This window comes from Bufo gargarizans, chromosome 4, assembly GCF_014858855.1.
Source record: "Bufo gargarizans isolate SCDJY-AF-19 chromosome 4, ASM1485885v1, whole genome shotgun sequence".
NCBI lineage: Eukaryota > Metazoa > Chordata > Amphibia > Anura > Bufonidae > Bufo > Bufo gargarizans.
The window spans coordinates 48,165,191-48,181,037 of record NC_058083.1 but is presented as its reverse complement, the minus strand read 5'-3'; the positions used below and the strand labels follow the sequence as shown (position 1 = coordinate 48,181,037).

The 15,847-nt window shown below is 41.9% G+C and overlaps 1 protein-coding gene across 1 annotated transcript in view; it reads right to left on the bottom strand.

Annotated features, from left to right (window-relative positions):
- Window positions 1–15,847, bottom strand: part of LOC122934154 (L-gulonolactone oxidase-like) — a 123,319-nt gene that overhangs the window by 41,215 nt on the left and 66,257 nt on the right. Inside the window, exons 7-8 of the mRNA XM_044289397.1 lie at window positions 8,104–8,211; window positions 5,837–5,913 (exon numbers count right to left, since the gene is read on the bottom strand). Coding sequence (XP_044145332.1) covers window positions 5,837–5,913; window positions 8,104–8,211 — 185 coding nt within the window. The remainder of the gene's footprint in view (window positions 1–5,836; window positions 5,914–8,103; window positions 8,212–15,847) is intronic.

Here is a 15,847-nt window from a genome sequence, read left to right as displayed (position 1 = left end):
TGACAGTAATGATCCGGAGTTATGGATAGAGCCGTCAGTTACTACACAATATGAGCTGGATGACTGGACAGTAATAACCAAGCAGCATAGACATTCTGGAAAGAAAGATGTTCCTGATACACAGGGAGTGGGAAGGTAAAAGGTTTATGGAAAGTACCAACATTTTGGATGAAATTCAGCTACAGGATCATTTAGAGAATTTTCGATTTATCATATAGTACACTTACTGACAAAAAAATCCAGCACCAGGAAAACTCCTGGTTGGTTCTTTCCTTCTCATAATGGTTTGTATCTGAGGAGGGCCCCATCGGGCCCTGAAATTCACAATTCTGTACCAATAAGAAAATAATAAACATAGTTACTTACCTATCTTATGCTGTGGTCCTCTCACCCATCCAGGCAGCGCCCTGCTTCTACATCAATCTTTCCTCCTTGTGGTTTGGTTTTTGCTCTGATATGCATTGTCAGCTGTGAGATCTTAGGGTACATTCACACGAACGTAGGCTGTCGGTGCCCGTGCTGCAGACCACAAATTGAAATACAGTGCCATGCTGTGCCCCGCACTGTTTACATGTAATATAATGAGTATTGTTATGCTCCCTCCTGACACTAGGTGTCACTGTTACATATTCTATAAGGTCTTACTGCAGGGAATAGGCAATAGTGTGTAGCTGAAGCCACATGGTGTGATGGAGGAGGCTGTTATAACAAGCTACAAGTCCTTACTTTCTTGTTCAGTCAATTAACTGGGCAGGGCATGTGCTGCCAAAGAGAGGGTGAATTAATATTGTTTGATGTAGGGAGATTATAAGGAGATGACCACTAGTCTGGTCCAGCTTGGTTCGACTAAGAGGGCCGCAAAAGGTGTGGACAGCACACCATGTGCTGTACGCATTCTTATTTCTTTTCTTTGGCTCCACAAAAAAGATAGACCATGTCTTATTCTGGTCTGCAATTGTGGACAAGAATAGCCATTTCTATCATAAGGCTAGCCATTCATTCCACAAAATGCAGAACCAACATGACGGGTATCCGTGTTTTGCGCATGCTCAATTTGCAGACCACAAAAAGTATACGGTCATCTGAATGAGCCCTAAGAATGAAACCTGAGTGTGCCTTTCACAATTACATCCATATAAACCCAACCACATGAACATTGATGGACACTGTAGGCTTCAGCGGACAATGTAGTCTTCTTAAATTCAGCATTTACAACTGGTGTCAACTAAACTCTTCCAACTGCCTACAACACAGGGTCTTCCACATGGCACACTCTCTGATCCACCCCTTTCTCAAACTTGGACCTTCACCAATAAAATATATAAGGTATGATAAGGGTCAGACTTTCCATCGAATGCAGTGATGATGGCCATCTCCTTCCAGCCACATCCCGGCACAGTCTTGAGTATTTTAGTTTCTCCATGATACTCAGAGAGAATCCATCAGCTCCTGAGCTCACATGTCCAGAGCTGTATCCACACACCTGTCAACACCACAGGAAAAATGTTCTGGAGCCGTTGAGCTCAGCCATGATTGATCCGCCATCCTCTGCCCATCATGTCATATGCCGCACAGATGAAGCTCTCAGATAAATCCTCTGCCCAGGTCCCCCTGTTTTTCACATCTCACTGCCAACAGCTACGTGCCACTAATGTCTCCATTTGTCACCGTGTTATTGGATCTTCACACTGTGCGCTTTATAAACCACAGCAGAAAATCTAATTTATACATCTTGTTGACATAGCCGGATAAAAGCTATCTATTATCTATCTATCTATCTATTATCTATCTATCTATCTATTTATCTATATCCAATTCAAATCAGCTTTATTGGCAGGACTAAATACATTTAGCATTTCCAAAGCAAGTGGGAAATAATTGGGTAGGGGTGGGGGATGGGGACATATACACGGTGGGGGTATAGGAGTCCATGGTATATCAGGCTCCTCTCAGTCTATGGCAGGCAGTAATATATTGTGCTGCTGTGGCCGCTGTGTTCTCCTCTTCCCCCAGAAGTATCGAGAGTCTCTCCTCCTCCATGGAGGTGAAGTCTGGGCAGAGATCAGACAGTCTCCTGAAGTGAGTCTCCCTCACTGCTGAGTATTTGGGGCACCGCAGCAGGAAATGAGCCTCATCCTCCACGGTCTCCTGGTCGCACTGCTGGCACAGTCTGCTCTCCCTGGGCATGTACTTCTGTCGGTGACACCTGGATATATACACTGATATATTCCTCTTTGCTCTGGTGTATTGTCTACTGGATTTCCCTCTTTGTCAGGCTGTACTGGTTGGTGGCTTTGCAACGCGCTGCCCTCCAGGGCCGATAGTGTCCTAGGTTTTTAGGAATGTTGATTGGTGATGCAGCCTCAATAGTTTTGTATGTGTTACGGTGCTCCTACCTGGATACCATCGCTCCCCAGGGTTAGGCTCCGAAGCAATAAAGGGGAGAGTGATAGTTGGGGAAGTAGGGGTCCAGACTTGGTAAAAGTTGAACAGTTTTACTTGAATAAGCTTGCATTCAGACAATACTTGATCTTTCTTTTGGCTCCAGCAGGTTTTGGGGTAAACTGGCAGGTGAACTAGGATACCTTGTTTTCTCTCTCTCTCTCTCTCTCTCTCTCTCTGTGGTGCTAGACTCAGACTTCGGTCTTATCACTGGACTCTGCCCCCTGTGCTTTGCACCTCCTACAGCAGCCCGTGTGCTGTGCACTCCCTCCCCCTGTGCGTGCCATGCACCCCCAGCCCCAGTCCGTCCCATGCATCCCCAGCCCCAGTGCGTCCCATGCATTCCCAGCCCCAGTGCGTCCCATTCATCCCCAGCCCCAGCCCATGCATCCCCAGCCCCATGCACCCCTAGCCCCTGTGCATCCCATGCACCCCTAGCCCCTGTGTGTCCCATGCACCCCTAGCCCCTGTGTGTCCCATGCACCCCCAGCCCCTGTGCGTCCCATGCACCCCCAGCCCCAGTCCGTCCCATGCATCCCCAGCCCCAGTGCGTCCCATGCATTCCCAGCCCCAGTGCGTCCCATTCATCCCCAGCCCCAGCCCATGCATCCCCAGCCCCATGCACCCCTAGCCCCTGTGCATCCCATGCACCCCTAGCCCCTGTGTGTCCCATGCACCCCTAGCCCCTGTGTGTCCCATGCACCCCCAGCCCCTGTGCGTCCCATGCACCCCCAGCCCCTGTGCGTCCCCCCTGGGGGCAAAATCATGAAATATACTGGACAAAAAATGAAATATATACAGAGAGGTAAAAAATAAAATATATACAGTGGGCAAAATTATATTTATACACAGAGGGGGCAAAAAATTTAATGTATACAGGGGAAAAATGGAATATAGAGAGTAGGCAAAATAAAATTTATATAGTGAGAGAGAGTTTTCCCCTTTTTAACTGAGTACCTTTACATGGGGAGTACCCTCCTCTGGTGCTGCCCGAATTTTTCTTTCCTTGAAAGATCCCTTGTCTGTCCCGCTGTGATCCCCCAAAGTTTTGGCAACCAATATGTTAATACCTATGGTGGGCGGGGGCTCGGGGATCGCGGGGGGGGGCCCAATTCAACATTTGCCCTGGGGCCCGTAGAATTCTAGTTACGCCACTGGTTCACATACTTTATACAATGTATCTGTCTTGTATCTATGTGGTTGTCCTTTTATAAGAATAGGAATCATGTGGCAGCGGCTCGCTGGATCGTCAATTAATTAGCGCCACACATAGTCATATAACGGTGACTTTGTGAGCGTTAATTTCAAAGGGAAGATCAAAGGTGAAAGTTATTTCATGTCACGGCTCAAAGATCATCAAAGATGACATCTGATTATACCGCAGGTTCATTATAGTCCAAAATTACCATAAATCCTGCAGTCCTGTCATTAGGGAAGGATTCATTTGGGGGAGGGGGGGGGGGGTCTGTACAGATTATCAGTGTTACTGTGTACCGTGCAGTCACAGTCCTGCAGAAGACATATCCCCATCCTAGGGGAGTCCTATCTATGGTGGCCAGACATCCGCCTTGGGCTGGATAGTCCAGCTTTCTGGCTCCCTGTCCTCCATCTAGCACAAGGCCTGGACAGACACTGCGGAGCTCAGACAGCAGCATTATACTGTCTGAGCATGAGTTGGGAGTGTGGCCTCAGGTGTCCTCCTTTTTAGGGTTAAGCAAGTGCCACATACACTACTGGTATTATATTACACTATGCGATTTGCTGCATTGTGCTGTAAATGTATGTGCTGCCATCTACAGGCCAATTAAAGCATTACTGTATGATATATGTGAGTTCACAGGACCTTTTTAAGTATGTGACTTACTTTGAATAAGGTTCTTAAAGGGGTTTTCTTATAGGATAGGTCATCAGTCCTATCCATTCGCAGTAGCACCGCATCTTTCTTGCAGCTTAACCTAGGCTACAGGAGCCCCCCCCCATCATCAGAGACTGATGACCTAAGCAAAGGATAGGTTATCAGTATAAAAGTCTCAGAAAACTCTTTTAAAGTGGTTGTCCTATCTCATAATATATTTTTATCTGTCCAGAGTACAGCAATCACGGCATACATTTATCTAATACTACTGTTGTTAATGCTAGCGCTTTCCTTCCTCTGTTTCTCAGCATCAGTACATCCTGGCAGGATGCATACATGCAGAACTTCCTGTTTTCATCGGCTTCCTGCTGGGTTTTTAATTAATCCCAGCATATTTTGCTCTATAATTTTTATCAGTTCTCTTGCTCCTCCAGCCACGCTGTTCCCCCTCTAGTAGTCATGCCCCCTACACCTTCCCTTTCTACATTAGTAAGGCGGGGCAAGCCTTGTTAAACATTACAGAGCAAAGCATGCTGCTGGGTTTGTTTAAAAAAAACTCAACAGGAAGTTGATGAAAACAGGAAGTTCTGCATGTAAATAGCTTGCCAGAATACACTGATGCTGAGAACAGGGAAAGGAAAGTTCTTACATGAAAAACAGGTAAGCTAGGCAAGAATATGCTTTGTTTGGGGTATGCTGGGCAGAAAATAATTCTTATATAGGATCAGCAAAGTCCTTTAAGATGTAGGGAGAACACATGGCAGAGAGATTATAGATAGCTGTGCTCTGCAGACCTCATGGTAAGTTGCAGGCAGATGATTGGAGAGCTGGGAAACTGCTGTTTGAAATCAAGCCAGCATTAATCTTGCGTGTAGCTAGCTAGATACTGGAGGTTATTAGTACTTGTCATAAGGGTGTAACACCAAAGACCATGGATAGAGTTGAGGACAATAAAGAAGCTGCCTAGGCTTGTATAATAGTCAGGCCTGTACTTGACATCAGCCACCCTGCAGTCTGTAAGAAACACCATGTGAGAGGCTGTGTGCCATAAAGAAGGTCATACCACAACTGAGAAGAGTGTGCACAGTGGTTGTGATGACAGAGATACCACAAACTGGTAGCACCAGTTAGAGACAGTGCTGATTGTGTGACGGTACAGAGCCACGTGGAGAGAGACGCAGCGATAACTACAAAAAATGTCTCTCTTCATTGCTGCCATTCTGAGGAGACCAGAGTCAGACTGTCAATACCCAGAAAACTAGGAGCAACACAAGCTATGTGGAGAATGAGTTGTTGAATCTTAAAGGGACAGTGTTATATATATAAATAAAAAAAAGCCACTTAAAGAGACAGTATACTTAATTAACTGGACACCTGTGCCCTGATCGAAAGACTGTAACCACTGAGCCTGATGCCTCACATAACTCAAGTAAAGTTCTCTTTACTCATATTAGTATCTGCCCAATTCCTTCAGAAAAGAAAATTCATTACCAAAAAATGATCACAACCATAGATGCACAGGTAATCATAGGAACATACCTTATCCAGAGGAGGAATTCCAGCAAGTAGTATCCCACAAAACTATCCCAAAACCAGCTGGCCTTGGAGGATGGAGGCTGCAGGAGAAAGAAATCACTTCATTAGAAGATGTCTGTGCATGAGATTGATGCCCGTCCCAGGCATGTCCTCCCATTAACGGGCAATCACAGATCTAGAAAATTATTCCTGGGCACTAATCCATCATCTATAGGGAGAAGCTGTTAATTCTCCACTTAGGGGCTGGCTCACATCATTTGTAAAGTGGAGGCAGTCACCGTCCCGGTGTCCATTAATCTGCCAGAAACCCTTCAGAAACTGTAGTTTTCATCGATCGCAAAAATTACTAGTGGGAAAGTTGTCGGCATCGTAATGGGGCGCTGAATATTAGGAAGTCCTTGCAGCCACGTCCTTGTAACAGAGCTGGAAGCTCATGGCGTTTCTATACTGATCCTAGCCGGTTTATGTCTTCTCTAGTCCAGGTGTAGTGCCCTGGAGCAGGGGGTACTTTGATGTTTGGAAATTTGTGGACATTTGTCTATATCCCCTATGCAAAGTTATAAACTTCTTACTTTATTTCACTTGCACTGTTTAATACTGTGTAACTGCATTTTATATGTGTGTTATGATATATATCCTGTTCATTATCACTATATTTGCAAGGCTCTCTGGAACGGGTTAATGAGTACTGAGAGACTGTTAGGACTTTGAATAAGAAGCTGGTAATTTTCCACAGCTGCCATATAGTCTAAAGAAGAGCATGTTTCGGAGGGAAAAAGCCAGACATTGTTTACCACCAAACCCAGACAGTCTGACCTTTTAAATGTCTGGTTTTAGCTATGTTGTTATGTCTGGAAACTTGTTTTTGTCTGGAAAAACTGCTGTGTCATTGCCATTGAGTATCATTGCAGCTCTAATGTAAGTCTGTGAGAGACGGAAAGTTTCTCTTCTTCACCCCTCCCACTAGAAGGTTCCAGTCTAGCTAGAAATGGTATATAAGGAGAGCAGTCAGACCCCATAGTGTTCTGCAGTTAGGGACCAGTGCTTGGAGGGGAGACTCTGGCAGTCTGCATGAGAGACCAGAAGAAGACGCTGAGATGGGCATACTGAGCCACAGACCATGGGTCACCAGCCCTGTGACCAATGAGCCACCCAGACTACTGAGCTACAGACCATGGGCCCTTGACCAGGATGCCAGCCTTCTGAAAGAGAGAGAGAGAGGGGGACAGCTAGCTCAGGCCTTTTCTCAGCATCAAACCCTTCCGCTGCCCGTGTGTAGACTGGAGAAGCCAGCCCTATGCCTCACCTGTATTATTTTGCACCTGAATCCCTCCAGTAAAGAAGCACACTGGTTTACTGAAACCCTGACTCTCTGGACTTATTTACCACTGGGATGCACCACGCCTTACCATCCCTTCTGGAGAGCAGCAACACGTGATGACACCTCAACGGTGTCCGGTGGACCCAGCCTATTGTTGGGGCCACCTTAAACCTGACCACTGCACAGGGATCAGCAATTATCGGTACTCCAGCTGCTGTGAAACTACAACTCCCAGCATGCAAACATGCTCGGCTGTTCTTCTAACTCCCATAGAAGTGAATGGAGCATTCTGGGAGTTGTCTTTTCAGAACACCTGGAGATTGCAGATTCCTGCTCAAATCACATCCAAAGCTGCATTCAGCGTTCTGCTGCAGCGTAGGACGTGGTGCAAACACTACAGTTTTCGTTACGCAACACAACAGGTAACGATGCAGAGAAACAGGGTCATGAAGCCTAAAATTTCACAGGAAGCCAACAGGATTGAATATGCAGCTTTGGAGGTGACAGTAGTACCAGACATTTTATAACAGCATTTTTAGTGAAGGTTTTGCACCTGCATCATTTGAAAAAGCAGAAAAACAAGAAAACAAACAAAACACCATTGAAACCCGTACAAATACTGCTAAAAAATATATAAAAATGCATGCAGTATGCAAAATAAAAAAAGTGGCTTTAATAATAACTTATTTTTTAGCGAAGAAAAAAAGATGCCAGAGTAAAATTATGTGCCAAGGGGACCTAAGGGAAACCAACTAAATTTTGATGCAGCTCTCAATGTGACTAGAGTACACGACATTAAATACTGTGACATAGCAAGATGAGAAGACCGAGTACTTAGAATGTGATTAACCCTGCAGAGTCTGGAGCTCTGACTTCCAGGACGCTTAGAAGGCAACATCCCATTATAAGCCTCCGTCAGCCCGCAGATGCCAATGACTACCGCTAATACCTTCTCTGTAGGGTCCTGATAAAAGACGCTGGCACTATCCGTGTGCGGAAACCAGAAGAAGCGGAAATATTCTGAGGAGTGCAAGTGTTTGTCAAGATTGTCAAGAACCTGCAAGAAAAAAACATAAATGATTACAACAAAAACTGTTCAAACACAGTGAAGGTCGTACAGGAGGGGGCGCTGTGATATATGTACAGGGACTGAAAATAAAGAAATGACATTAACTGGGAAAAATACAAAGCTATTTACATAGAAAACCTCCTAAAATGTATGTTCTATTATGTTGTCATGATTATAGCAGTTATATTCTTGCACATCAGGAGCAGTATTATAGTAGTAATATTCTTGTACATAGGAGCAGTATTATAGTAGTTATATTCTTGCACATCGGGAGCAGTATTATAGTAGTTATATTCTTGTACATAGGAGCAGTATTATAGTAGTTATATTCTTGTACATAGGAGGCAGTATTATAGTAGTTATATTCTTGTACATAGGAGCAGTATTATAGTAGTTATATTCTTGTACATAGGAGCAGTATTATAGTAGTTATATTCTTGTACATAGGAGCAGTATTATAGTAGTTATACTCTTGTACATAGGAGCAGTATTATAGTAGTTATATTCCTGTACATAGGAGGCAGTATTATAGTAGTTATATTCTTGTACATAGGGAACAGTATTATAGTAGTTATATTCTTGTACATAGGAGCAATATTATAGTAGTTATATTTTTGTACATAGGAGCAGTATTATAGTAGTTATACTCTTGTACACAGGAGGCAGTATTATAGTAGTTATATTCTTGTACATAGGAGCAGTATTATAGTAGTTATATTCTTGTACATAGGAGCAGTATTATAGTAAATATATTCTTGTACATAGGAGGTAGTATTATAGTAGTTTTATTCTTGTACATAGGCGGCAGTATTATAGTAGCTATATTCTTGTACATAGGAGCAGTATTATAGTAGTTATATTTTTGTACATAGGAGCAGTATTATAGTAGTTATACTCTTGTACACAGGAGGCAGTATTATAGTAGTTATATTCTTGTACATAGGAGCAGTATTATAGTAGTTATATTCTTGTACATAGGAGCAGTATTATAGTAAATATATTCTTGTACATAGGAGGTAGTATTATAGTAGTTTTATTCTTGTACATAGGCGGCAGGATTATAGCAGTTATATTCTTGTACATAGGAGCAGTATTATAGTAGTTATATTACTGTTCAAATGAGCAGTATTATAGTAGTTATATTCTTGCACACAGGAGCAGTATTATAGTAGTTATATTCTTGTACATAGGAGGCAGTATTATAGTAATGTTCTTGTACATAGGAGCAGGATTATAGTAGTTATATTCTTGTACATAGGAGGCAGTATTATAGTAGTTATATTCTTGTACATAGGAGGCAGTATTATAGTAGTTATATTCTTGTACATAGGAGCAGTATTATAGTAGTTATATTATTGTACACAGGAGCAGTATTATAGTAGTTATATTCTTGTGCATAGGAGGCAGTATTATAGTAGTTATATTCTTGTACATAGGAGCACTATTATAGTAGTTATATTATTGTACATAGGAGCAGTATTATAGTAGTTATATTCTTGGGCATAGGAGTCAGTATTATAGTAGTTATAGTCTTGTACTTAGGAGGCAGTATTATAGTAGTTATATTCTTGTACATAGGAGCAGTATTATAGTAGTTATATTATTGTACACAGGAGCAGTATTATAGTAGTTATATTCTTGTGCATAGGAGGCAGTATTATAGTAGTTATATTCTTGTACAAAGGAGCAGTATTATAGTAGTTATATTATTGTACACAGGAGCAGTATTATAGTAGTTATATTCTTGTGCATAGGAGTCAATATTATAGTAGTTATAGTCTTGTACTTAGGAGGCAGTATTATAGTAGTTATATTCTTGTACATAGGAGCAGTATTATAGTAGTTATATTCTTGTACATAGGAGGCAGTATTATAGTAGTTATATTCTTGTATATAGGAGCAGTATTATAGTAGTTATATTCTTGTACATAGGAGACAGTATTATAGTAGTTATATTCTTGTACATAGGAGGTAGTATTATAGTAGTTATATTCTTGTACATAGGAGGCAGTATTATAGTAGTTATATTCTTGTACATAGGAGGCAGTATTATAGTAGTTATATTCTTGTACATAGGAGCAGTATTATAGTAGTTATATTCTTGTACATGGGAGCAGTATTATAGTAGTTATAGTCTTGTACATAGGAGCAGTATTATAGTAGTTATATTCTTGTACATGGGAGCAGTATTATAGTAGTTATAGTCTTGTACATAGGAGCAGTATTATAGTAGTTATATTCTTGTACATAGGAGCAGTATTATAGTAGTTATATTCTTGTACATAGGAGGCAGTATTATAGTAGTTATATTCTTGTACACAGGAGCAGTATTATAGTAGTTATATTCTTGTACACAGGAGCAGTATTATAGTAGTTATATTCTTGTACATAAGAGACAGTATTATTGTAGTTATAGTCTTGTACATAGGAGCAGTATTATAGTAGTTATAGTCTTGTACATAGGAGCAGTATTATAGTAGTTATAGTCTTGTACACAGGAGCAGTATTATAGTAGTTATATTTTTGTACATAGAGTTTTTGTAGTATTTTTGTAATATATAATTTACAAGTGTAAGTAGGCTTGACTGGCATTTGTTTACCATTTACATACATCTGAACAGTAAATGGAGCTGCCCTTTAATTAAAGCCTTAATGAAACAGAATAAGACATGGGAATCCTGCATTGTTATGTGGAATATATAATGTGGTTACATCCATCCATACATTAATTTAGATCCATCAGTGATAGTTCTGATAATGCAGGCTGTCAGTACTGGGGGGATGGGCAGTGTATAGGGACGCTGCAGGCAGGCGTTAAATGCTTCCGCTATGCTCTACCATTCCGATACGTCTCCAAAAAAAAAAATATTAGCATCTGTACATGGATCCTTAAGGAAACTATACATTGGCTCGGCATCTGTCATCCCAGCAGGCAGAACATCACTATGGAGACCCGCGAGGTAATGCGCAGAGATTTATAAAGGAGCTTTACGATGATTTAAAAGGATATTGACAAATGTCACGGCCATCTTAAATATTGCCACATTGTTGCTGATTGTAAAATTGAAATCAAAGCAGATTTACTGCTGAGCCCCGGATTGAAGCCGTTCCTTGGAGTTGATATTGATGTGTTTCGCTGCTTCTCTATGTGTTTGTTCAAACCTTCAATTGGCAATGAAAGAAAATAAATGGAAAAACAGAAATATCTGAAAGTTTCCTAATCCTAGAAACAGATGAAAAAGTTGCTATAAATGTAGAAGACTTTCAGGTTTGCGAAGAAGAAGATGATGTGTACACCATGTACATCAGCAGATTTCACTGATTAAGATGTGCGTACTACCCGCCCTGAATTACATCCTGTGGAATACACCAGTATCCCCCAAAAATATTTTAAAAATATAGCCAGTCTATTAACTGATTTAATATGGCGAGTAAAAAAAACCAAGGATAAAGGCACAGATGTTGAGTATCCAGGAGAGGGAGGGTGGATTATCTGTACCAGATTTGGAACTTTATTTTAGTGCAGGGATTATAAAAAAATATGATAATATGGAGTAACACGCAAAGCTACAAAAACTTAATAGCCGGGATAAATAAAACATTGGAGAAATGTAATATTTTCTAAATTATGGAAACAGGTACTCTGGCCCAACAGGGATGTAAAAAACCTTTGATTCTGTTGATGGCCAAGAGTTGGGAGACTGTAAAAGAACTATGGTCCCAAACTGGGTTCTATGCAGACACCATACTATAGGACAATATTGGCCCCACAGAATTAAAAGTTAATCGAACAGAAGATCTGGTGGAAACACAGAATATATAAATTAGGACAGGTATGGGAAGAGGGGGATATAATACCCTATGAAGAGTTAAAAAGGAAACACCAACTGAAAAATATAGGGTTGAGTTTCTACTATCTACAATTAAAACGTGCACTGTGTATAAGACGATAGGCAAAGGTACACAACTAACCACCCTACCACAGCCCTTCGGAGAGTATTACCTGGCAAGAAACTGATTTCTAGGATATACCAATGGCTATCGCATCAAATAGAAGAGCAGTCGAGAACTTGACCCATAAATGGCAGGGTATTCTGGAACCTGTGCGGGAAGGCTTTTGGGATTCAGCTATACAGGTAAAAACCAGGGTCTCGAGGAATTTCTCTTATAGAATAATCCAGTTTAATGTATTGTATCGTCTCTATTACTCTCCAAAAAAGTTAATGAAGTATTATAGAACTAAAGTTTTTACTTGTCAGAAGTGCGGAGAGATAGGAGTGGACGATATACATATATTATGGACATGCATAAAAATCCAAAATTATTGGGCAAATATAATTGAAAAAATAGAGGAATACCATCAGTTTATAGCACCCAGCCATTTTGAGGTATGCATTCTAGGGGTGATGGATGGAGTGGAAGTGCCCCAACATAGGGAAATTGCAACCAAATTACTGTTCCAAGCTAAAAAATATTGTTTGGCATTGGGGGGGAGAGAGGTCCCTACAATTAAATAATGGGAAAATCGCACAAGGATGATGATAGCCAGTGAGGAGTTTCATTTGACCGGGTTTAAGAAAAAGCATAGATTTGCCAAGATTTGGCAGAAATGGTTAAATAAAAACTGAGGGTCGGAAGGGGGGGGGGGGGGTAATGGTGGGAGGAGGGCACCATTATTATTATTATTATTTTTTTTTCCATTCTTTTTTTCATAGCATCCGGCAAACTATGGGTGGGGTAAATAAATATTTGTACTTAATTAATATAATTATGTAAGAATAAGATGACTATTAAAAAATTATGTAAGAATTGGAAAAATTGTAATGAAGATTATTTACATCAGCAGATGGGGTACAGTTGGCAGTGTTTCGCAACAGGAATGGGACTTACCATCTCCTTCCTCCCCTCTTGGTGGTAGGAGGGTAGTCCAGCTTCCTGCCAAGAGAGGGGCCGAGCTAGTTTGAAGGGTTAGAAAGGAGTGAGGGAGCATGAGATCCATCTCTCACTTTTCTGTTCCATGAGGACCACAGATCAGCTCATCTGGGAGGACCACAAGTCCAGAAATCCTGTAGTGTCCCAGACTACAGAAGATCTGTAAGCTATGGCATATTTGTGTCCAGCTAGACAGACTCCACTGCAAGGTGAGTGGAAACATGTTAAGACACCACCACTGCAGTTCAGGACAGGCATCCTGTAGCTGGAGCCTGCATCATATAGTGCACACCTACTGCCACAGGTGCCATAGGGAAGGGAATCGAGAGAGTGACAGCTTTAGCTAGCAAGCTTCTGAGTGTCATCTTCTGTAACATTCCCAGCCACCATACCTCATCTATTACTTCTGGATGTGCCACTAGTTATATTTTCCACTAAGTAAAGAGAGACTTTTATATGTTTATTTCCAGTTGGATTCTTCAATCTACACTTTTACTGCACTGATACCCAGGGAAAAATGGCCTGAGGAAGTACACCGCGATACAACATCTCATCAGGGCCACTACCACTCCTATCCTCTGAACTGGCTCCTCAGGGCCCCGATGCACCTGCAACCTGGGATCAGCATATTGTCAGGACACCCTTCTATCCATTGGTCAGAACCATAGTAATTATTGTATAATATTATAGAAATTACAATTATGGTTAATGGTCATAAAATGATTGTTTAATCTGTGTGTCTGCCATTGCCAGTTATACCAATTTCCCATTAAAGTATGCAAGGGTAGTAGTCATACTTGGCTATTGGTGACTAACGGGGCCCCAAAGGCTTGTCTGCCAAATAAGAAAACACCAGCATTGTAAATGGCACAGGTAAGTACATTGGGCTCCAGGAGCCTCACGTTATGCCTCTGGCTGATCCTTTTCCCAGCTCAGTATTTCCAAAATCAGCTTGTGCACCACCCAATGATGATGTGATCCCACTGGGTTATTTAAACCCAGGTCAGATGTCAGGATAATTCAGGTTGCATACCAGTGTCCCAATACTCCAACTTCCCAACTCTGCTACTTGGTTCTTCAGTCACCAGTAACACTTCTATACTCATCTCAAGAACTACACTCCTTAAAATCTACTAGATCCACTCTACACTAATCTTTAGCAACTCTGCTACGACACTCTGCTATACTGGTCTCCATGACCCTGCTACATGAACTCTACCGCATCAACCCTGCTACATTACTCTCTAGCAACTCTGCTACTTTGCTCTGCTATACCAGTTTTTAGAACTATACTACACGAACTCCAGTTACTCTGCGACATTAACTCTGCTACATTGATCTCCATTGCTCTGTTACTTTCCTCTGCTATACTGGTCTCCATGACTCTTCTACATGAACTCTACCGCATCAACCCTGCTACATTGTTCTCCAGCAACTCTGCTACTTTGCTCTGCTATACAAGTTTTCAGAACTCGGTTACATGAATCTCCAGTAACTCTGCTACATCAACTCTGCTACATTGATTTCCTTTGCTCTGTTACATCACTCTGCTACACTGGCTCTCCATCTCTGCTACAGTGGCTCTCCAGTTTTGATACACCAGGTCTCCAACTCTGCTACACCAGTGCTGCCTAGCTGTGCTCTACTCTACCAGATAGGCAGCTTAGCAGATCCACCTCACCAGACGAGAACACATCAGGCAGATCTTACATCTTGAGCTCGCCCCCCCTCCCCCGCACACACAAATGATGGACTTTACTATTAATACAGATGACCACAAGCTTTCCAGTTAATGGGGGATATTTACTAATACCAGAATTTTGGAGTGCGGAGAGTGATAGATCCCCGCCTCAGAACAGACAGTCTATACTGTAGGTGCGCCACATTTATCATCCAGGCACTGAGATAAGTCTGGCGCAGTTTCAGACGGTGTATGTGCCTTCCGGGAAAGATTTCATTACCGGCGGCACGTCATTACATCTGGAGCACATTAGAGCAGAAATAATGCAGGACGCGGCTTACCGGGCAGATCTGCACACAACGATGACTCTTAATTAAATTCCTTCTGCAGATTAAGATTTCTTAGCAAATGAAGAGGTGTGGATTTTACAAATGCATCAAAACAGGTCTCTATGGAACCAAATATTATACGTGTGTGCGTACATGGCGGTATACAGAACTCCTGCTGACCTGGACATTGCACTTTTAAAATGTTCTATTATGTAAAGTATAGCACCATATTGAATGACCAGGTAATTAATTACATATGCTTAAGCTTTTCTACAGTGCCCATATAATACCGCCATACAGTGCCAAATAATCCCTATATGTACTGTATATATACACAGTTGAGTCCTATTATTCTGATCACTTCCTACTTTCGGCAGTGTGTAGCTCATGAAGTCCTGTGTGCTGAGATGGCTCGGTGGGTATATAAGGTGTGCTGAGCTGGCTCGGTGGGTATATAAGGTGTGATGATCTGGCTCAGTGGGTATATAAGGTGTGCTGAGCTGGCTCGGTGGGTATATAAGGTGTGCTGAGCTGGCTCGGTGGGTATATAAGGTGTGATGATCTGGCTAAGTGGGTATATAAGGTGTGCTGAGCTGGCTCGGTGAGTATATAAGGTGTGCTGAGCTGGCTCGGTGGGTATACAAGGTGTGCTGAACTGGCTCGGTGGGTATATAAGGTGTGC